The sequence below is a fragment of the Podarcis pityusensis genome (genome assembly GCF_964106645.2).
Source record: "Podarcis pityusensis genome assembly, chromosome: 2".
Taxonomy (NCBI): Eukaryota; Metazoa; Chordata; class Lepidosauria; order Squamata; family Lacertidae; genus Podarcis; species Podarcis pityusensis.
The window spans coordinates 14811632-14833736 of NC_138029.1; the positions used below are offsets into that span (position 1 = coordinate 14811632).

General features: G+C 42.7%; 1 protein-coding gene and 1 long non-coding RNA gene across 3 annotated transcripts; one reads left to right on the plus strand and one right to left on the minus strand.

Annotated features, from left to right (window-relative positions):
- Window positions 1-1603: 1603 nt before the first annotated feature.
- HOXC11 (homeobox C11) lies at window positions 1604-14589 on the minus strand. Of its 2 annotated transcripts, none has more exons than XM_080994993.1 (4): window positions 14176-14589; window positions 12498-12622; window positions 4038-5894; window positions 1604-2592 (listed from the first exon to the last, which is right to left on the minus strand). In XM_080994993.1, the coding sequence occupies exons 3-4, from the start codon at window positions 4714-4716 to the stop codon at window positions 2360-2362; spliced, it is 912 nt and encodes a 303-aa protein (XP_080851119.1). In that variant the 5' UTR covers window positions 4717-5894; window positions 12498-12622; window positions 14176-14589; the 3' UTR covers window positions 1604-2359. The 2 variants fall into 2 exon arrangements, with proteins under 2 accessions (XP_080851119.1, XP_080851118.1); XM_080994992.1 differs by having other exon boundaries at window positions 12377-12622.
- Window positions 14590-14735: 146 nt separating this feature from the next.
- LOC308471203 lies at window positions 14736-21313 on the plus strand. The gene is made up of 3 exons (XR_013982787.1): window positions 14736-14811; window positions 19691-19966; window positions 21140-21313. It is a non-coding gene; the product is annotated as an uncharacterized lncRNA (long non-coding RNA).
- The last annotated feature ends 792 nt before the right edge of the window (window positions 21314-22105 follow it).

Here is a 22105-nt window from a genome sequence, read left to right on the forward strand (position 1 = left end):
ACACGCACCAGGAGGAAGAAGGGAGAAAAAACAGATAAATGCAAAAATAAAGCAGTTTCCATCCCGTGTATGTATATGTCTGTATGTCTGTTTATATACAAACACGCACATACCCCTATTATTACACATAATCTTTCCCCCTCATCTCTTCTAATGAGAAACATTCCTGTTAACATAACCCTTTCAGATAGCATCATGGCGAACTGGAAGATGGATCTATCAAGGAAGCTAAAGTTTCTTTTCTCTCTGCCTCTTTTCTTGCAAACGAAGCACATTTTTGTGGGTTTCCCCATCGCTGACAAATCAAACCGAAAAGGCAACATCAAAGTATTTGCGTTGCAAATGGTTGCATTTAGAAGCAACCCGTGAGGAATTCACATTGCCTGTGAAGGAGAATATAATTTTGTTACAGCTTGCCCTTTAAGCTAGAGACACCTTCAGACACCAAATGTGAGTAACACGAGGATTCGTCAAAAATCAATTGGTAGATTTAGAGTAGGAGACAGACTGACCATTCAGAATTGTTATATTCTCCACCACCACACAAAATTTTAAAAATACATTCAACTAGTGAAAGCGTCTTCCTGCGCATTCCCTTATCACTGTGAAGAAAATTACATTTATTTAACGGAGGGAGGAGTTGTAAACGTAAAATTGCGCTTCTGTCCCTATGTCTGTGAGTTGAACTTGTTTTTGTTTAAGAGAAGGAATTAAGTACTTGACTTTGCATTTGTGCATTGCAAGAGGCAAAAGGGGAGGGGGAGGTACTTTATCCTTGACATTACGAAAATTTCCGCTTCTTTTGTGTTTGCAATCAGAGATGCGCTCATTAGCAGACAGCACATTAGTTGTGCTTTTTAAAAAGAAAAAGGGAAAAAGCACGTTGCAATATTGCTCATTAAGCACCAATTTCAGCATATTGCAATATATTTCTCTTCCAGGGTGGGGTGGGGGAAAAGGGAAAAGAAATAAAAAGATTAACTACATTGGGAAAACAGACAAAGACATCTGGAGCCAAGCACAGGGCTGTATTATTGGGCCAAGAAATTCCTATAAATTTGAATGCAATGATGAAAACAATGAACTCCACAACAAATGTCTAGTTAAACGCAGAAGGTTCATATTAATTTGGCTATATCATATCGCATACGTATGTGTGCGTATATATGTGTGTGTGTGTGTGTGTGTGTGTGTGTGTATGCATGCGTAGGTACACACACACACAATTTAACCATTTGGCCATAGGAAAGTCCATGCCACGTTGACCGCAATGAGTCTTTTAAGAGGGAAATACTAATAAAATGGTCAAATAAAATCATAATGTAGAACAGCTTGAAATGTCTTTATTTGCCACAGAATTTCACAGAGTTTCCCGGGATTCACTTCTTTACATACACAAAGATTTATTTATAATTGTGGTTGTTACTGTTGTTCTTGTTCTTGCTGCTGCAGTTTGGTCTCCCACGTCCAGGAAAGAAAGGGAAAAAAGCATTTACATACCATTTAAGAGACAGTTATTGCGAATTTATTGTAGTCCATTCCCCATTCCTCCCCCCCCGCCCATCCCCCACCCCTACCCTCTCTCCAGATGCAAAGAGGGGAAGAAAGAAAGAAAGAAAAAAATCAAACCTGGGACTGCATAGAATATGAATATATAAAAGATACATGAGGGAATCAATGGAAATCACATCCTTATAGTGATACCAATTCTTGGACAGGTTATTTAAATTAGATTTCAATGAACAACAGTCCTTGGCATGTACAGCAGTGGAACCCTGATGGAGTGGAGTGCGTGTGCACGGATGAACACGTGTGGGTAGATACACACACACATCTGCACGCACACTCAGACAAAGCCCTCCTCCCAACCGAAGACAGGGAGTCTTTGGGAGGTGCTTTTGCGTAGATGCATCATCAACTTGCATATCAAAATAAGGAGAAGTAGGTGCATACTGTCGTGAACACAGCACTGTAGTTTCCTCCATCGAACATAGATGATGATGATGATGATGATGATGAAGATGAACTGAACAAAACAAAACAAAACACCGATGATAAAAATAATTCCATTTCTTCAAGACTAAACGTTAAATTAAAAGTTCATACAGTATTCAAGTCCTTTCAACGTTTAGGTAATCGGGAAAAGTGTATAAACCCTGAACCAGGTCCCAAACATACAAATATAAGGAAGGACGGAGAAGGTTGAAAACTCTGAGGGTTGCTTGAAGACTCCACAGTCAAACCGTGCTTGCAACTTCCCTTCTTCATACACAGAATACTTCAACGAGCAGAGGATGTATTTTTTATTTTTTTATTTATATATATATATAGATATGTATATATAATATACAAAAGAGGTTCACAATAAGGGATTTCCAGAGAAATACTGCAGGCGGTCTCTGCTTAGTTTTTTTTCTTTCATCCTTCTGTTCTGAAACCAAATTTTAACTTGTCGATCAGTGAGATTCAACATTCTGGACAGCTGCAGCCTTTTTTCTTTGTTTATGTAGACATTGAAGAAAAATTCTCTCTCTAGCTCTCTGATTTGGAATTTCGAATAGGGACATCGCTTCTTTCTTGTGCGGGGGGCACCTTTAGGGGGGAGGGAGGGAGAAAAATATAACCAGGAGGGAGTGAAAATAACTAAGCAAATGACACAACAGAGCCCCAATAACCCCCCCCCATCACCAAGAGCTCAAATGCATAGCTTCTCTCTCACACGCACACCCATCTGGAAGCACATCCTAACAGACATGTGTAACATCCTAACAGACATGTGTACCACAACACAGCCATGAAGACAGCCTTTCCTGTTTCCAGCCCATGATCATTTCCCCCTGTTTTGGGGGGCTTTTCCAAAGGGATTCCTGAGTGCAATAATCAACAATAACTGCTGGGGGGAAGGAAGCCGGCGAAGCAGCTGGGAAGCATACGCGTTCAAACTGCAAATCTGCCGCCTTTCTTACAGAGTCAGCAGGAGCAACGTTAGAACTATGAGGGCTCAGAAATCTGCTCTGCATAAGTTTTTGATTATCGGGAACGCCACCCTCCAAATACATTCAGCACACACATACACACACACAGAGAGAGAATCAAAGCAACATATCTGAGCAGTCAAAAGAAGGGAAGCAATGTGTTTCCCAAGGCAGCAAACAGAATTGCAAATACAACGTGTGCGCGCGCCTGTGTGGGTGGGTGGGTGGGTGGGTGTGTAAGTTCATGCAGGACTTAGCGTTCCATTCACCTATGAATGAAAAAAATAAATAAACATCCATGATGCATTTACTTGATCAGTTGCTTCGATTTAAGGTTGCTTTAAAAATGAAAATAAACCCACTTATATATGAAAATCTAAAGGCATCTGAGTATATTAAAATATACTTAAAATGTGTGTGTGTGTGTGTGTGTGTTAAACACATTTAATAGCAAAATAAGCATTGTCTATTTGAAAAGAAATCACCCAAAGAACTACGCCTAAGCAATGCAATTTGCAGGAAGAAAAGCAACAACAAGAGCAAGAACAACAACACAGAATGCACTGAGGACATGAAAACGTTGCATTCCCTTTCCCCACATTCATAGCAATATAGATATATATTTGAATTTCTGCATGCATTTTCAATAAGGGGAAAAATAACACCACCCGCCCCCCCCCCCTCGCTCGCTCGCGTGCATCTCTCAGTGCCTCCTCGCGAGGACAGGAAGCAAGAGCAGTGTTCTGCCCAATTGCCTTTTACCCTCAGAAGCCCGGGACCAAATCCTTTTAAAATGCTCATGTAAGTTCATGATCAAAGTTAATATTTGTCACCATGGTGTGCTTTTAAAATTTCACAGACTCTGAGATACTGTGTCTGCGCCTAACATCTCCATTTTTCTCAAAGAGCCTTTCCCATCGTAAAAATTCTTCTCGTTGCAAGAAAGAGCTTTGTAGGTTATAATAAAATCCTTTGAATGCTTATAAAACTCCACATAAAATTTGACCGACAAAACAGCGGGCTAGTCCCTTAACCTTTCCATTTACTGCTTTCTCTACCTACTCGAGTTGCTGGTTTTGCTCCCTTCCTTGTTGACAGAGGAGGATGAAGCTGAAGAGCCCGGGTTGGTGTTTTCTTCCTCGTCTTCCGGGTCTACGCCTTGGTCGCCGCGGGATGACAGCGCTGTGGGCTGGGAGTCGGTCTCCAGCTTGCTCTCGGTCTTCTGCAAACAGGTCTCGGGCGGGTTCTCGGTGGAGCAGTAGGCGTTTTCGAAGAACCGGTCGAAGCCTTGCGGGAGGACACTGTTTTTGTTCATGCTGGAGTAGAAGCCCGTGGACGCCGGGTGGTTGGAGCTGGGGTGGTGGTGGTGGCTGTACACGCTTTCGTTTTTCATTAGCATTTCGGTCATGGTGGAAGGCGGGAGGCAATCCCTGTGCATCAGATCTTCCGCGGAATAACACGAGGCGTAATTGCTTCTATGGTGCCATTTATTCGAGGGGTCTAGCCCGTAGGAGACCTCTCGCACTGGCTGCACTTGAGAGAGGTTAGTGGAATAAGGGTAGGAGATTTGGCGAGAGGGGGCCTGTGGCAAGAAAGATGACACAGTTGAAAATTCTGGGACGTAATAGGTGCAGCTGGGGAGGTAGAGATTGGAAGCGCAACCTGCTCGCTCTCCAAAGTCAGCACTCCGCTCTTTGCGCGACTGGGAACAGAAGTTTCCTAGGTTCACTGAGTTAAACATCTTTCTCCTTTTCTTGCTCCTATAGATAGATGTTTTGGATCCGATGTGCAGAGGGGGAAAAATTTGGGAAGGCGAGATGACGCGCTATCCGTCTTAGTCGCTCTCTCCAGGACACGTGATCCAAAGTAGATATTGTCATATATCAGTTTGGAGCACTTAGAAGCGTAGGAGTGGTTCACTTAGGTAAGATCTCAGAGGTTCAAACGATTGGTTTTCAAACACCGCAGAAACATTATGAAAATCAATCGCAGATTTGTATTCATTTTCTTCCAGGCACACCCCTTGTAAGCATTCAAAGCAGATAGCGAGGGGATGGCTGGTGAAGTTCTCTCTCTCTCTCTCTCTCTCTCTCTCTCTCTCTCTCTCTCTCTCTCTCCTATTTGGATTTTGCTTTCAGTTGTTCAGGAGGATTCAGATATGGGGTTGGGTGGGGGTAGCTCAGGGGTGGAGGAGGCGAGGGAGGGTCTAAAGGATGTGTTAACTGTAATTTTTCCTCTCTTACTTTTTTTTTTTAGGGGGTTCTTTCCATGCAAGTCACATTTTAGGCATGATCAGACATATTCTTTTATTTCCCTTTTTCTTCTTCTCTTCTCTGTCTTTTTTCTTTTCTTTTCTTAAAAATGTGGATTCAACTGTTAGAAGCCCAGGGGACTGGATAAAGATTCTTCAGTAAGTTTTCAAACATTTCTCAAGATATTGCTCCAGGAGTCCGGGGCACATCCCAATATAGTGGGTGTGGGTGGGATCTTTGGAACAGATAGGTATATAGGGGAGCAACTGGCAAGTTTCTCACGTTTATTAATTACTTAGATGCCTATGTATGGATCTCATGTATGCATAAGGACACCTAATCTGCCAAAGAGAATGCACACCTCCAGCAGCATATCCCAAATATGCGAGGAGCCGAATAAACTTTGAAACTTTTCTAGGGATTTAAGCCCGAACCTGAACCCTCTGAGGCATGGGCTTAATGACTTCAGAGTATTGGAATTAGGGAGGATACATCAGGACATAGGACTAATAAATATTCGAAAGCCCCCTTTAACGTTTGGTTAAATATTTATTATGTAAGAGTGGTATATTGAATATTTAATGCAGCTGTTTATTGTCAATCAATGTATGTTCACGGTGCCTTGCGACCTTTATTCTGCCAGCGAAAGAAAAGGCAGGGGGGTGCGCTGAAAAAAAAAAAGGATTCTTATTAAAGTCATTTGTCCTTGTATTTGGTCTCACCGCCCCCCCCCCGCAATTCCCTCAGATTTTTAAAGCTGGAAGAAGGAATATTTGTAAAAGGTGTCTTGTAGAACATTCCTACTGACTTTCAGACAATTGTTAACCTAAAGTGTCTTCTTTCAGTTATGATCCAGAAAGCCATGCTATAAAGGCGTTTAGAGAATATTGACAGTTGATAGAGGCTGCTGGCATATCCAGTAAAGTCCCCCAAACAAAAGGATGCGTGCTTAAAACTCTCCTGTCTTTCAGATGATCTGGAGCACACATCACACAGGCTCGTCAAACAGATTTTGCGTCTGAATTGACAACTTTTTCATTTGTTTTTTATTTTTTTAAAAAAAGGTCCTGTAATTGATCTGCAAATAAATAAATAAAAATGTTTAGTTTCCACCTGATGCAAAATATCTCCAATATTCTGTTGTCTTTTTGCTCTCATCTCTGCCTTTATTTCTGTTTTTAATTCACTTTGCTCTCTTCAAAGAAGTGTGTGTGTGTGTGTGTGTGTGTGTGCGTGCGTGTGTGTAGGACCCAACAACTTTGCTTTGTTTACATAGAATCCTCCCGCCTTAATCTCCATCGCTGGCTCCAGTTTTGGACAGTTTAAAAGCCTCATAACAAAATTCACACAGCATCAGGAGGGCAAAATGACTTTACTAGTGATATCCTGTCAATTCGTGTTGCAGTAAATTAAACTCTCAGGAACAAATAACAAAGTCCAGGAACATGGCGGGCTGGTATATAAGGATATGTGGGAACTGAGGGGTTGTTGTTTTTTAACGTTATGGTTTTTGTGGTTGTGAAGCTTTTCCTTTGGGTAAGCCTTGAACAAATCCTCAAGAAGAAGAAAAATCTAGCAACTTGTGATACAAAAGGAGACGCTCTGCGATGACCTCATTTGCCCCATAATTCATTTTAATTTGGGAGGCTCTTTTTACTTTTAAAACCACCAGGTAGAGTTTAGTCAGCAGGTAGAACAGATACCTAAGCAGTCTGCAGCGACGAAGACGCCCCAGGAAAGGAAGGGACATCTGCTGAAACCAAAAAGGGAGGATGAGATTAATGAACAGAATGACTGAAACGAAAAATGATTTTTGGTCACGGGGAGGAAACTGACTATATCGGACAGGAGATCAAAATCTTTAAAGGTCGTGTGTGACTCGGGCCTGAAGCAAAGCCTTAAAAACCACAGTGGGAATTTTATAGGGTGAGTTTCTTTCGAATCCAGAGTCTTTATTAAGTGATCCTACAGACAAAACCTAAAGAAAACATGGCGGCTCTCTCTCTCTCTCTCTCTCTTTCTCGTGAAGCCCTCTGATCAACCTGTCCTTTTAATTTCATACGCCTACGGGCGACGTTCTTCACTTTCGACTGTTCTGCGTCTTTGGACTAGGATGCCTCCCCCGCAGAGGGTTCAGATAAACGCGCCTCCAGGTTCCAAACCATTCTGAGCCTCCTCACCAAATACACACCTCTGCGCATGGGGAAGAAGAGATGGGTGTGTGTTGTGTGGGGGAGAGGGGGGACAGGAGTAGTGCAAGGCATCTGCAGGGATGGTCTGTTTTGGCTTTCTCCTTCGCTCTGCCGTTTATGAGTTAGATGCTGCTTTAGACACAAACTTTTAATTAAAGTGTCAGGGAGCCTTTAACTACCCCTTTTTACGCAGCAATATTCATGCTAACTACAAACTAATAAAAATATTGTTTACGGGGATCATTATTTTTCTGCACTCCTTCTTACCAAACCCTATTTATTGAACCTGCCCGAGGTGGGGTGGGGAAACTGAATAAATTTGCAGTGCTGGGTGCTGTTTGGGAATGGTTCTGTAACATCTCTTGCAAAGTGAGTTGCCCCAGCCCATTCCCCCCACCTCTTCTTCTTTATTCCTTCTTTCCACTTTTCCTAGTGGGGCAGAAATTTCTCCTGTGTCTCATCCGGCTGCATTGGTGGCGAGCAGAAGGGGTCTAAAGCGGGTGGCTGTTGAAAGCATGTGGGGTATAACACACAGGATATCTCCTCTAGGTGTGCGAATAATTTATTGCTCTTAATAGGTAGATATAAGCTCAAGCGAGCCCCAGTGCCGTTGTGTTTTTTAAAGCCCGCTTTAAAGTATAGGATTTGTCGGCTTCCTGCGAAGAAGCACAGAAAAGACAGCTGTGGAGCCACAGCACTTGAATTTGAACCACCAAAGTCAATTCCCTGACTACCATAAAACAGAAGAATGAAGGCTGGAAGTCTCACATTCCTTTTGGTCTCCACTAAATATATATATATATAAAACAACACAAAAAACCCAACAGCCCATTGAGCATAAACCGTAGAGTTCTTTGAGTGCTTTACTCGTTGATAGATTTCATATTCACAGCCAAGAAATACTTTTTTAAAACTTTTTTTAAAAAAAAATTAGTTGTCTAAAAACCCTCTTTAATATATACGGGAGAGAGAGAAGAAGTAAGAAAAGGAAAAAACCTTTCGAAGTAGGTGCGTTATGACAGCGTCTCCCCAAGTTGTGTGATGGTGTGACTCACTATGAAGATTCATAAGAAAGAGCAGAGCAGGCAGAGAGAACAGGATTGTGTCAATTGCCAGGCAGAGCTTCCTAGGTGTAATTAGACATATGTATATGTTCACCCCGCTGGTTGTTTGTGGCTCGCCAAGTGTACTTCAACATGGCATTGCTGTGTTAATCAGGCAATACATTCCCTTCTTCTGTTGCCGGGTCATTTGCCCGACAGAACCAAGATCACACTATAAACACATTCCAGTATTTTGTTATTGTTATTATTATTTAGGCAGAAAATTGTATCCACGTGGACAAGACTTTCTAGGAAACGTACTTTTCTGTGGGTAAAATGAACTTTGAAAGAACCCAGCTCCGATTATAGTTGTGGCGGGTTTGGCCAAAGAAATGTTCCCATCGTGGTCAGGACTCCGGTCTCTGGGTTTGTTTGTGTACATTAAGCGAATCAAGACTGAACGGTACACGATGGCCAAAGCGGGTTTGGGAATAACTAACAAACATTTGCCAACTAGTCTATGGACGGCAAAGATTTGTAGGTGTGGTCGAAACCAGCCTTGGATCTCATATAAACTAGTTTCATCGTCCTCTTAGCAGTTTGGGAGATAAATTAACATATGTAAATCAGTGCAACTTTCGATTAACTTCATGGTCCACACCGATTAATGCTTTCATTCAGAGATCGTCATACGGGTCTCTCTTTTAGAAATGTGCAGACTATGACACAAAGACTACCTTCTAGAATATGCATAAATGTAGATATTCTAATCTAAATCTCTATTTTCCCATCTCCCAGCATCTCAGTCATAGGCACATGTACTACCCAACCCTAAAGCTTTTCCTAGGGAGAAATGGGGTCACGAAAATGTTGTTTACCTCTTGCCTTTTGGCCTTTTCTTGGCGGATTTCCCCCGAATTTCAGAATGAAGCGGACGCCCCTAAGGTATTTCTACGGCCTACAATAAGATAGGTTCTCTATACAGGGGATGAAGGGTTACTTTTGTGAGGTTTGGGGATGGGAAGCCACCCAAACATTTCAAGCAGCCGTTTTCGCATGCCTTCTATGGGCCAAAGAATCCCAAACTTTTGACGCTTTAGGATTGTGACCTGTGAGTCTTCAGCGATGCAGCTCACTGGAAGCAACTGAGTCCCACTGAATCCTATGCAAGTGACTTACAAGTCAATGTGTTTGGGATCACAGCCTAGGAATGATTTTTTCCCCGTGCAACAGCAATGCAATTACTTCCCAAGGAAAAATAAAATACCCCGATGTATTTAAATCAAGCCAAAGGGTACTACAAACCTTCGCCAGCAAGCAGATTATCCTCGACTGCTTGTGTGTTCAGGAAATCCGGGGCCAGAGACAATAGCTACAAGTAGGAAGCTCTTGGAAAATATTATTGTCCCCCAATGGCAAAGATAAATTTAATTGGATATAAGCCAGCCTACTAAAGACGACTTCATAAGCTGCTAACGATTCAAAGCGGGGAAGCGGGGAGGGGGAGAATGTTTCAGATCTTCCACAGGCCAGGGTTGCAAGTTCAAAATCATGTGGACCCAATAAAGATAAAAGCTGATAAGCGGTATGCTTTCCAGCCACACGCAAAGTCAACAGTGAGCAGTATAGCTGCGCTGAGGGATGCCCTGACTAGATGCCCCACGCAGAATTCTCCTCTGCGCATTATTGGGGTAATATAAACCATCATAATTGGGAGGATTGCAAATGATACTTGGCATATTGCAATGAATAATAAAGTCCAGTGATTGCTCAGTAGGGTCTGATCCTAGGCACACAAGCAAGTTCGATTGAAGCCCATTGTCTACAGAGGGTTGCTTGGCTTTACTCCCAAGAAAAACGTGCATTGTGTTGCAGCCATATCAATATATATGTAAGGATCGTTAGGTCAGTTCCACTAGTTAGCAAGCTAGAAGCGAATAAAAGGAACTCTTACGCCAACATATTTGGCCGACCCTTCCAGTCCAGACACACTTGGAATATATACGCTACAAAGCCAAGTTCATTGGAGTTTGCCAATGGCTTATTCCCCTTTCCAAATGAAAGGGGACCTAGTAATTCACCCAAGAAACCAATTTTCGGTGTGTTTCAGGTTCCTTTCAAAAAGAATAGCTGCACTGGATTGTGTTCAAAAGAAAGTGGGCCATTGACCAACATAATACACAAACGTTTTAAAAGCACCCAACGTTTTAAATAATAAAATTCTACAACACGCAGAGAGTGAATAGACATGCATAGATTTTTTAAAAAATGCTTTATTGTCTGGATGAGGTTCTCGGGATGTGGATCATCAAATCCCATCTAAGGAATTTTTGTTTCACGTGAGAGTTCAGTTTTATTAGCAAATATCTCCGTATGCACGATATAAGCTTTATTGTAACGGGATAGCTTCTTATTAGATTGTGTGAAGGAAGATATAGCAGCCACTGTGAGTGAGATTTGAAACGTTCTGCTTTTGGTTGTGTGTATGAGCTGGATGTTTTTTTAGCTTTTTAGTCTACCTTGATACCTACATTTCTTTCATTTCAGCCAGCAGGCTGCCTTGTTCCCATCAGACACACCGTGATCAAAGTGAAATCTCAACGTTTTTACAGGGGGGAAAGAAACTTCAATAGCTTACCCTCCCGCTCCCCGATGTAAGTCAGTAGTGCTGGAATCAACCCCAGTATCCACATTTATCAGAATAAAATGAAACAGAATGCCTGGGATAGTTGTGTGGTGACATTCTGCAAACATAGAAACCAGCAATAAGGAATGCTCATTACTTCAGAGCGCCTTTTGGCAATGCTATGAAATATCAGCCTCTTTGTTTGCATGGGGACGTGTGCGCGTGCGCAAGGCAGTCTCTCTCTCTCTCTCTCTCTCTCTCTCTCTCTCTCTCCCTCTCTCGTGAAATCTATGTGTCCCTCAATATATGCATATGAGAACAGTTGAAAGTAACTTGATAGCCCACAAGCGCATCTACAGACATCAATTGTTGGAAATTCGCATGAAATGCAACTACAAACGCATGACTCTATATGTGCTTTTTGTTTTGTTTTGAAATCTCGTGAATTATTATGTCTCATGGTTTCTAGAAATTAGCGGTAGATGAGTTATTTTCAGTGGAGTACAAGATCTAAATGATCCAGTCAAGATCCAGATCCTGTCCTTTAACAATAAAGTTGCGGGGGGGGAGGGGGAGTGTGCAAAAATGCGTTTAACTTTCAGTCTTGTGCATTCCCTTGGAAACCCTTCTTGAAATCTCAAATTATATTTCTAAAATGAGGTACTTAGTTAAAAAAAATTACTCGGAACAAAACCCAGATGCTGTATTTCTCTGTATGCCATTCCACTTATGAAGTCGGATAGTTATTGTGGTCACGATCCGGCCACAGTTAAATCCCACCAATGTCACTGAGGGACATACTTTATTCACACACACCCTGAAATTAATTTAAAAGTGACCGTCTTTGACTGGATCGTGCCTTTGACCATTTACTTGTATTACGGCTGTCCCCCTCCCCATTTATAAACCCTCTTTTTATTAAATATCAGACCCTTCCTTCCTTCCTTCCTTCCTTCCTTCCTTCCTTCCTTTCTCTCTCTCTCTCGTCTCTCCCCCGCCCTCTCTCTTTATACATATATACATACAGAGTGACTTACGAAACAGAAATTTAAAATATATGTTTTCTTAGTAACTTTATATCGCTTTAGTTATTGCCTTCATCCTACTAGTATTCAGAACCAGCTTGTCTGAAGTGCTGTTTGATGCTTCTATTCTCTCCCTCACGCGCACATTCCATCATTCTGCTTTCTTTATCAGACATACTCCCTTTGGGACTTCTTCAAATCTGCTATTCTGTGCCTGCATATAAAAGGATATTTTTTTTACAGTAAGGAGTTTAGGAACTCACATGGTCGCATTGTCCATTTCAGTAAGCGAGAGGGGTGGCTGTAGGGAGACCAAATCCAAAATTGTGCGTCCACTGCACGCTGGAAAGGATGCAGATTTGTTTGGCTTTGTTCCTAAAATACCTTTAAATGCTAGCAGCGCGATACTAAATATTTTAAACTCGGAGTTCCCGTTGACTTCAAGGATGTGCACATAAGGATGTCTCCTCATAGTGACTCGCATCGTGGGTAACGTTGCAAGTAGTCTGCTGTTTAAAACAAAAATAAAGCAACTCTAATTGATAATGTGGGACTGAAAGGAAAGGACAAGTATATTCCGTGTTGATTTTTTTAAAAAAATACAAACAGAGGTCGTCTTTTTTTGAGGTGGAGTTTTGCTTCCCAATTTCCTCTGCCATGCAGGGCAAACGAATGAAAAGAAAGCTCTCCCGTGCCTTCTGCGCCACGCAGAAATCCCAAAACAAACAAATAAACAGGACTGGAAGTTCAAAACGGGGAAGAACTGCAGATAGCGCTGCAAACGCACATCTGGCATTAGTCTAGGAAGAGCCACACAAGCGCGCGCGCGCACCCTGTATGGATTAAGCGGCTTTGGAAACTGTCACTGGGAAATCTGTTCATTTTCTCTAATGGACTAGGAGAAGGATTGTTGTTATATTCCTCGCCCATCCCACAACAATATCCTTGCTAAACAGCACGCACGAACGCCGGGTGTCAAGACAATATAAATGATTGGGTTTGGGGGTTTTTTGTTCAGAGGCGTTGCGGCACTGCCGCCTCAGCTAAGTAACAACTGTCTCCGCTACCACTATGGAGGAGGGCCATAGACCCAGGCGAAATTTATAGCGGCCCCGGCGTTGCGGTTATGATCTTGCTATGATATTATTTGGGAACAAAGTCCCATTGAGTCCCTTGGAAATCTACTCTCTTGCAAGGGCGTGGGGTTTTTTTGTTTGGTTTGCAGCTTTCCCTCCCTTGCCCCCACCGTCCCCACCGCACTCCCACGTCGCTGCCAATACGAGAAGAAAATGGGAAGCGTGGGGGGGGGGGCTACTTGGATAGCCTAAAATTATGGGTTGACCTCGATCGAGATTTAATTCTCATGCTCCCCTCCACCATCTTGCGGTGGTAAGGAAGCGAACCTGCTCGTCTCCTCCGTCTCAGCCAAAACAAGGACTCCAGCCATTTTTCATATGTTTCCTTCGAGAGGAAGACTTATATTTTACGTACCATAATAAGAACAACTTTGCCACTGAGAGGGAGGGGCGCTTTCTTTTGGGGGGGTGCGTGGGAAATAAATAAATAAATAAAGCCTCTTTATTCACCCACTAGCCACCCACTTTCGCCTCTCTCTCTCTCTCTCTCTCTCTCTCTCTCTCTCTTTCTAAATTTCCTCCCTTTCCCTTCCCTTCCCCTCTCCTCCATCACCCTCCAGCCCTTTTTCCTTGTCGCGATATCACCTTATCGGTTCAATCTATGTAAAGACCACCCACCCACTCCCCTCTTTAACCTCCGAATCCCTGGCAGATCTCCTGTGCGCAATTAGGCCCGTTCTGGGACCTCCGACGGACAACCTGTGATATGAGAATGTCTATAATCCAGCCCTCCACAGTAGACAGGCTGCTCAAGACTTTGCAGGATCTCCCCTCATTTCCGCTCTTATTAATTTCAGGCGCTCTGATCTATCCACCCCATCCCTCCCACCTCCTCCTTTATTTAAAGATTATACGATTAAGACAAGAAAATCTAAACCCTCCTTTCCCTTATCCCCTCCCCCCACCCATTCTCCACCTCTCCTTACCGAGCGAACTTCATTGTTTTCTGGAGGAAACCGTAATGTTGAGACATTAAACCCTAATTGGGCTTTTCTTTATGACGTTTAATTTCCTCCATCGCAGACGTGTTTGCATCTTGCTGAAAGAGGAGTTGTTTGAAGTCTGCAATCCCGGAGGGGGGGGGGGGAGAGGGAGGGGAAAAAAAACTTTCCAAGCAGCAGTCGTCATGCGGACTTCTGGTCTCATTCCCACATAGTCTCACCTTCCACGCACCCCCACAGCCTTCCTCTTGATCGTTGCATTCAGATAGCCCCCCCTCCCTCAAAATAAGAATGGTGATGTAAAAGAGAGGGGGAAATGGGCCGGGGGGGTGTTTAAAAAGAGAGACAGAGACCCATATGTTTACTTGGGTAAGAAATGCTATGGCCATTTAGCTCTGTTGTGACAAATCCATGAAAATGGAGGACCGCCGTATACCATATAAGGTAGGATGCTAACTTGACCTTCACTTTGTAATGGCGGCCCCCGCCCACCCAGACAGACTGTTGTAAACAGAAGTCATCCGACCAAAAAAAAAAAAAAAAAAAAAGATTAGCACCGGGCAGACAAGGTCTCGCAGAATTGCTAACACATTTGCTGGTTTTTAAGCTGCGGCAAACGAGGTACAATATTCTCTGAACTACAGTAGGGGACGGAGTCGGGGTGGGGGATGGAGGAGGAGGAGGAAGAAGAGGGGGGGCGGGCCTCATCATTGGAGATCAACAAAGGTCTCCCCAGATCTTTAGTTTGCTGTATTAAAGGGTTGTTAAGAGGTGGTCCTTCAACGCCGGGCTTCGTATAGATTACAGCGTCCGGAGCTGTTGTTGTTGAATGTGGCCTTGAGGTAGTGCGAGGGTGGTTGGGTGACTGGGTGGGGGGTGGCCGGCGCTTCTCTTAATGAATTTATCTGTCCATATTCTTAAAAAAACAGCAATTCTTCATTATGATGACGAGGACGGACGATTTACGAATGCATTCTAATTTTAATACAGGAGGTCATTCAGAAAATCGCCTCTGCTTTTATTTAAATCTATAGAATGTTTTGTTTACGTCAGTCTGAAATGGGAAGTGTAAAAAGAAAGCTCGTGTAGCCTCCCTTCTTTCCTTTTTAAGGAAGGCAACGAGAGTCTCCTGACTCGCCATTTCCGCAGCAGCTAAATCACAACAGTGGCAAAAAGTTTACCAGAGTGCAGAAAATAGGTTTAGTTTTGCTTTTCGAAATGCTGTGTTTGGGCCCAGGAAAACGCTCGGTCCGTGATTGTCAGTGCGGGGAGTTCAGCCTTGTACGGTGGTGGCGGCTGTTTGGGGGGGGGGAGGCGGAATCGAGACTGTACTTGATCATATAATATAATTTATTTAGCATATCTTTTTCCTTGTCAGTTACCTAGACATAATGGAGCGCTATCGATAGACGGGTCATGGATCCCGATCCACTGCACGTTTTAGGCGATCGTCTCCATTTAAGTCATTTTATTCTCTTTTAAACCAACCGAGTAATAATGGCTACCAAGTTATTACACCTTTCACAAACTCAGAACTTTTAAAATCAGCGCCGCATACTTCACTGATGCAGCGCCGCCAGTCGTTTATATAGATGAGTAACTAGGAAAGGCACGACCAAAGACCAATTAATTTCAATGAGGAAGAATTAAGCACGTGCTTAATCGACAACAAGGGGACTTACAAGCGCTTCACTTTGACTGGATCCTGCCCTTTCAGGAATACAGAGGCAGTAAACTATAGGTATTGTTAGGCTGATACTGTATCTCTACATTCTGACGCAGATAACTGGCATAGCAAGCAGAGCATGTTTGTTTGTTTGCTTGTTTGTATGTTTATTTGTGGAGGAACACAACATTCTAATCAGACTCATCATAAGCATGAAAAAGGGTGAACGTGTTCAAGTCTCTGTCGCCAAACACAACCACCTATTGCCAGGTCTTGGCGGGCTAATCGTCGCCTTCATTTCAAAGCTGCCGGCTCCCTTTGATTTTAGCAGCAGCTACTGGGAGGTGTGTTTTGTGGGTGTTTAAAGCCCTTCGTTTGGTGGCCCTACGTGTACCTCTGAGACGGAATACATGCGTTCTCCTTTGTCATTTACATCCAGGATTTGTTCCTTTGAATATTTATTCCTTTATTCCTATGGCTGCTTTGTATGGCCCCTCACTGCCCCCAAAAGTTGCACTACCACGCAAATGCATGCAGAATGTGCAAATATTTTGCCCCCACTCAGTCAGGAATTCTCGAGGGACACAAGGGGTGTCGGCAGCAGGACTTTGCTGATTGTGCAACCTTTAAAGGACAATTCGGTGGAACTCACTCCTCAACTGCAGTAAATGGCAGCGCTCTCGCAGATTTTGATGGTGAGTCTGGAAGGCGCTCGCTGTTATTAGGACTGCCTCCTACTCCACCCTATTTCATATAATAATAATACTAATGATTCTTTCTTTCTCAAAACCTCACACAGCCTCATAATAGATTAATAGTTCTTCATCACAATGAGATGAATTTTCACATGCCCTTTAATTATCATCTCATCTCCAGCGAACACTGGTTTTGGAGAAGGTAAAGGGGGGTATTGGATATAACTACAAAGATGGTTCCCCCCCCCCCTTGGGAAGATTAATGTTGGCTGTGATTCTTAAAAGATCTTCAGATAGAGCTCAGGCTGCTTGCATAACAACAATCAACTACCACAAGGCCTTCATCACATCACTTTATTAAAGGGGAAAAGTATTTTTAGCCTGTCTGTTTCAGACCCAGCCAACCATAAACAAAGATTCTTAAATGCAAATGCGGTCTTATTTGGGTTCCAGAAAGGCAAATGAGATTTCTAACTTTTGGGCATGGCATAAAAGGAGAGTTTTTAAAGCCACCTTCACTCTTAATTACGGGAAAGCCCTAGCGTTTCCAAATATAGGAAAAGGACTCAGTCCAAGTTAAGCGTCAACTTGCTTCTGAGTAAAACTGGATAGGATCCGGCTGCAAAATTTATAGCTTTCAAGTGGGAGATATTTAAACACCTGCTTTATAGTTATAGGCAGACACATTTACTTGGGAATAAGTAAATAGGGGTAGGATGAGGGAGCACATCTCTCTGAAATCTATAGAACTCCATAGCCCTTAACTCAAGATAGAATGTGTGCGCATTTCCTTTCAAATTAAGGTTTTTGGGAGTAATAATAGATACACCTTGACATAACCTCATGTTGTTGTTTGTTTATTGGTAAGTGAGTGGTTTTCTTTAATTGATTCATCCACTCTGCTGGTTAACATAATCTCACAGAAACAAAGGCTGGCTGTTAGAAATTCTAAGCAAACTCTTATGGCTCCTGCAAGGAATACAAATGTATCCATCTTTGTATCTTTCCTATCCTTTTCATCTTTATTATCACTCTTGTTAACAACACCAGCGAGGCTTGATACATATATCTCGTTTAAATGCAGTCAACCATGAAGCCACTGCAGTTGGTTGCTACAGACATATTAATTAATTTATTCTCTCAACAGTAAAATATTGCTGTGTCTCCTTGCTACCAACCAAGTCATATAAAAATCAGGGTTTATTTTTTTTACCCCCTCTGCAGTTCATTAGGCTTTACCTATAAGTTTCCATTTGAAATGATTTGCTTTAAAACTAATTACTCGTATTCTATTTCATTTCCCAATCCCGTAGTGTAAGATGGATTCAAAGGTGGCGTGGGTGGCATATGTTGGTAAACATTGCTAATTATTCCCACTCTGTCTTGATTGTGTATTTATGAACCCACCCATATAAAAGGGGGAGAAAATACTCAGTAAAAGGTGCGCTGGCATATTGATGATAATGGCACATGTTACTTAAAAGAGTGCAATGTCGCTAGGGACAGTGTAAGATGATAATGTAGCAGCCGAGATTTTGTTTAGCAGGTTTCCACTTTGAGAATAAAATATTGGACTCACTCACAGCGCATTCCAATACACACCTACTCAGAAGTGAGCCTCACTGAGGTTGGCAACGTGGTGCCCTCCAGGTGTGGTGGACTGCCAAAGCCTATCAGCCCAAGGCAGCATGCCCAATGGTCAGGGATGATGGGAGTTGGAGTCCAACATCTGCAGGACGATTCATGGTGTGTATAGGACTGCAGTCTCAGGGTGAGGAAGAAGAGAATGAGGACCAGAATCGCACACTGGGATGACAACAGAAGGCCCAAGCATAGGCTAGCCCTGCACAATGTCTACAGTGTTCCAGGTGTATTCAGAAAAGACTGTTTTTGGGCCATGGCTTCTAGGGAATTTCAGGGACCTCTGTTTGCCTAATCCAGGGGTAGGCAACCTAAGGCCCAGGGGCCAGATGCGGCCCAATCGCCTTCTCAATCTGGCTCGTGGACAGTCCAGGAATCAGTGTGTTTTTACATGAGTAGTATGTGTGCTTTTATTTAAAATGCATCTATGGGTTATTTTTGGGGCATAGGAATTTGTTCATCCCCCCCCAAAAAAAATTTAGTCTGGCCCCCCACATGGTCTGAGGGATGGTGGAAAGGTTGCTGACCCCTGGCCCTAATCCCTGAGTAAATGCACTGGCACATAGCTTCAATTGCAATTTCACTTCCAAACAAGTGGGCAGGGTAGACCACTTGCCAGGGGACCTAGTTGATGGTTACACCTCCTGGGCTGATACACTTCCTTAATCCCAATGGCAAGGATTTGATCCTCTGTTTTTGCATTTGCTGAAGAGAAGTTAAGCCCACATCAGTGCTGTTAAGATATTTATTTACCCCTCCAGGGATATCTCTTCTGGTGTGGCTGAGGACTAGTCTAGAAATAAAATCAGAAATGAGGGGAAAGTAGATGTTGCTTTCATTAAGCAACATCTAAGAGTCCTCTCTGATGTGGTTTTAAGCTCTTCTCATGTGTTAGCTCTCTCAAATGGAAAACAATGGGACTTAAAGTGTGTTTAACTCTGACTGGATAGGATCTATCATCATCATGATGAAGAATCCAAGAAAAGGTAACCACTTTAAAGTCCTGTTGATTACGGTAGGGTAATCAGAGTTAAACACCTGATTAACTCAAATAGCTTTTAATTTTGAGTAGATAGTACCCGTTTGTGTAACTAACTCTACTACTCCCACATTGCACCTATGTGATAGTATACCTAGGGTGCCATTAATATAGGGTGCTATATTAATATTTACATAATATTATGTAAATATTCATTTTTAAGCTTCCCGTTTAAAAAGGTTGGAGAGATTAATAATGACGGCGATAATATTTGCTCCGAAACACGTTTGGTTATCGATGCCTGGCCCCAATCTTCTGATCGCCCTTTGCTATTCGGTGTCCCGAAAGAAGATGCATTCCTAACAAAGCCTATCCGTTTTCGAAAATAGACACAGTTTGTACGTGGCAAATGGCGCCTAGTGTCATACACGAGCGAATGACCCTTAATAATGGAATTTCATTTTTTTAATGCCCTTCACGAGGAGATTTGTTATGTTATCTTTTTTGCTTTCTCTTCAGTCTGCGGGGTCTTTCCAAAATACCAGAAGAGCATGGGAATGTTTGCAAAACATTTTGGCTGCAGCCGTTGACGGGATGAAAGCCAAGGCAAGGGAAGAGACAGACAGATAGCTTTGCTGCAGATCCTGCGTGAAGTCCAAGACCAAGGCTTGCTGACCCCCAAGCGAGGGACCATTTGTCAAGAGGGAAGACATCCCGTGCGCCCGGGAAACCGCGAGAAACAGTATTTCAATTGTCTTATATATGCTTCAAAATAGCACCGAATATGAATTCTCAGTAAGTAGATATGTGGCAGTCACTGCAGAGGCTAAGCTTACCGAAATATAAGATAGATACAGGGATTAGAGAGAGAGACAGACAGATGGATAAGATGGACAGACAGAAAGCGGAGGCAGGCCAACCAGTATTCCACATTTGCACATTAGCACGAGACAATGGCGTTTTAATAATTTAAAATAAAATATTTTTTTAATCACTGGCTTGCGCTTTTTTTAAAAAAAATAAAATAAATCCATGCTAACATTTCCCTACTTGGTAACTTGAAGGAAATGTGTCGGATACTTGTTAGCATTGTTATCCGGATCATAAAAGCTGCCTTCTTACTTGGGAACAAGTTCCATTGGAATAACTATGCATAATGCGATATGCTGCTGCTGTTGGTGGTGTAATAAGGAGGAAAAGGACATCCTGTTAAACCAGTCCTGAATGTTGGATGGTAGTTGTGGTGGTGATGCGTGTGGAGCTTACCTGATACTGGCGAGCGAGCAAAACACATCGCTGGGGTTTTCTTGGGACTAGCAAGCATCGCTTCAGATCTATAATATATAATTACGCTTTGCACCATCTTTCTGCACTGAACAATGACTATTATGTGCATATGTTCAGCTCCAGAGGGTAAATTCTCTATCCCCCCCCCCCCCGATAACACATAAAACATTTGCTCACAACCCTTTCGGTATAGAGAACACCTATAGTAAAATAATAATAATAAGGATAAGGATAAAGTATTACTTGTTTTTGGATCAAGCCTATGCGCTTTTGCATATTTCCCATAATTTTGGAATAATTTGCACTGCTGAAATACAACTTAACTGGGTGTGTGCCTGTCGTTGGGTTTCCCCCCCCCCCCCTTATTCTCTTGAAGGCAGAATTATTCTTTGCAATTCAGGAGATGGGGATATACTTTCCGCTTCTTAATGAATTCATTTTAAAGCCATAGCTATGAAATACACCCCTATATAAAAAAAGCAGAAGTGGAAGCAGCAAGCAAGCTGAGGAACAATACGCACTTTTACTGCGAGCAACAATTTGTCCTAGCCACTCACTGGTAATAAATAAGTTTTATCTATTTGGGTGAGTGTTTAAGCGTCTTTGGAACCAAGCATTCCCTCTTCAAGGTGAACCGATCCACAATTTTCTACACAATTTATGCCTCTATATACAATCCAGGCTTGTTGGAGATGATCCAGAACCCTATTCACTTCTGTGGAGCCCTTAACAGTCCTCATATGACAACCAACGTTCCGTGCACACCTCCAGTAAAAGAGGCAGAAATGATATTTTTGGTGGGTACTTCTTTCGAAGAAATGAGAGTGAAAAAAGAAAAGAGAAACCTTGTGAGTGAAATCTATATCCTTTTGAAGCCAAGGGCAAGTCTCCAATTGATTTTAATGGCGGTGAATGACAGCTCTTGAAAGCACGGTGGGGAGTGATTCAGTGAGATGGGCACCCCTAAACAGATGCACTTGAAAGAAAGTCCTACAGAGATACACCAAGGTCCTCTGCGTCCTTACACAGAGGTAAGCCCTACTTAGTTGAATGCAGGTTGCTCCCTAGTAAAGGGTGCATAGAGACGGTATTACTACTACTGCCGCTGCTAGCTCTTTTGAGTTTTCAGAGCACTTAAATCCCCACAACAACCTTGTACGGTAGGTCAGTGTTATTAAAGGTGAGCAGGGTGAGGTTGCCAAGTTCGTAGCTTGCCTAGCGCCTGCTAGGCTGTAACGCTACACAAATTTGCCTGCGAGTTAATTCCACTGAACATAATGGGGCTTACTTCTGAGTAGGCATGTAGAGAATTGAACTCTTAAGGACCGCAGCGAGGTTTGTACCAGGGACTAGCCCTCAGCGAAACTTGCTTCCAGATAAGCACCTTAGGCTCGAATTACTGCAAGGAAAAAACCGCACATAAAGTTTTCTGTGCTAGGGGAATCAAGAGTTACCTATCTATACCTCGAGACATCCATAGCCGCCATTATTAGCATTTAAATGAATTTGTGCTGGATTCTTAAGGGGAACAGTGCGAATATTAGAGGAGTCGGTGAATGTTTAAAGGATCAGGGCCCCGTTGTCTTCCAACTTCCCATAGATCTCAATTACTCTTGATGTATCATAGAAATAGTTTCCCTTGAAATG

Excerpts from the sequence above, each read along its gene's own strand:
- HOXC11 (XM_080994993.1), bottom strand. The coding sequence starts at position 4,716 with ATGTTTAACTCAGTGAACCTAGGAAACTTCTGTTCCCAGTCGCGCAAA. Across the intron at positions 2,593-4,037 it reads GAGCAAAACCAGCAACTCGA|GTGCCCCCCGCACAAGAAAG; the intron begins GTAGGTAGAGAA and ends TCCCCCCTAAAG.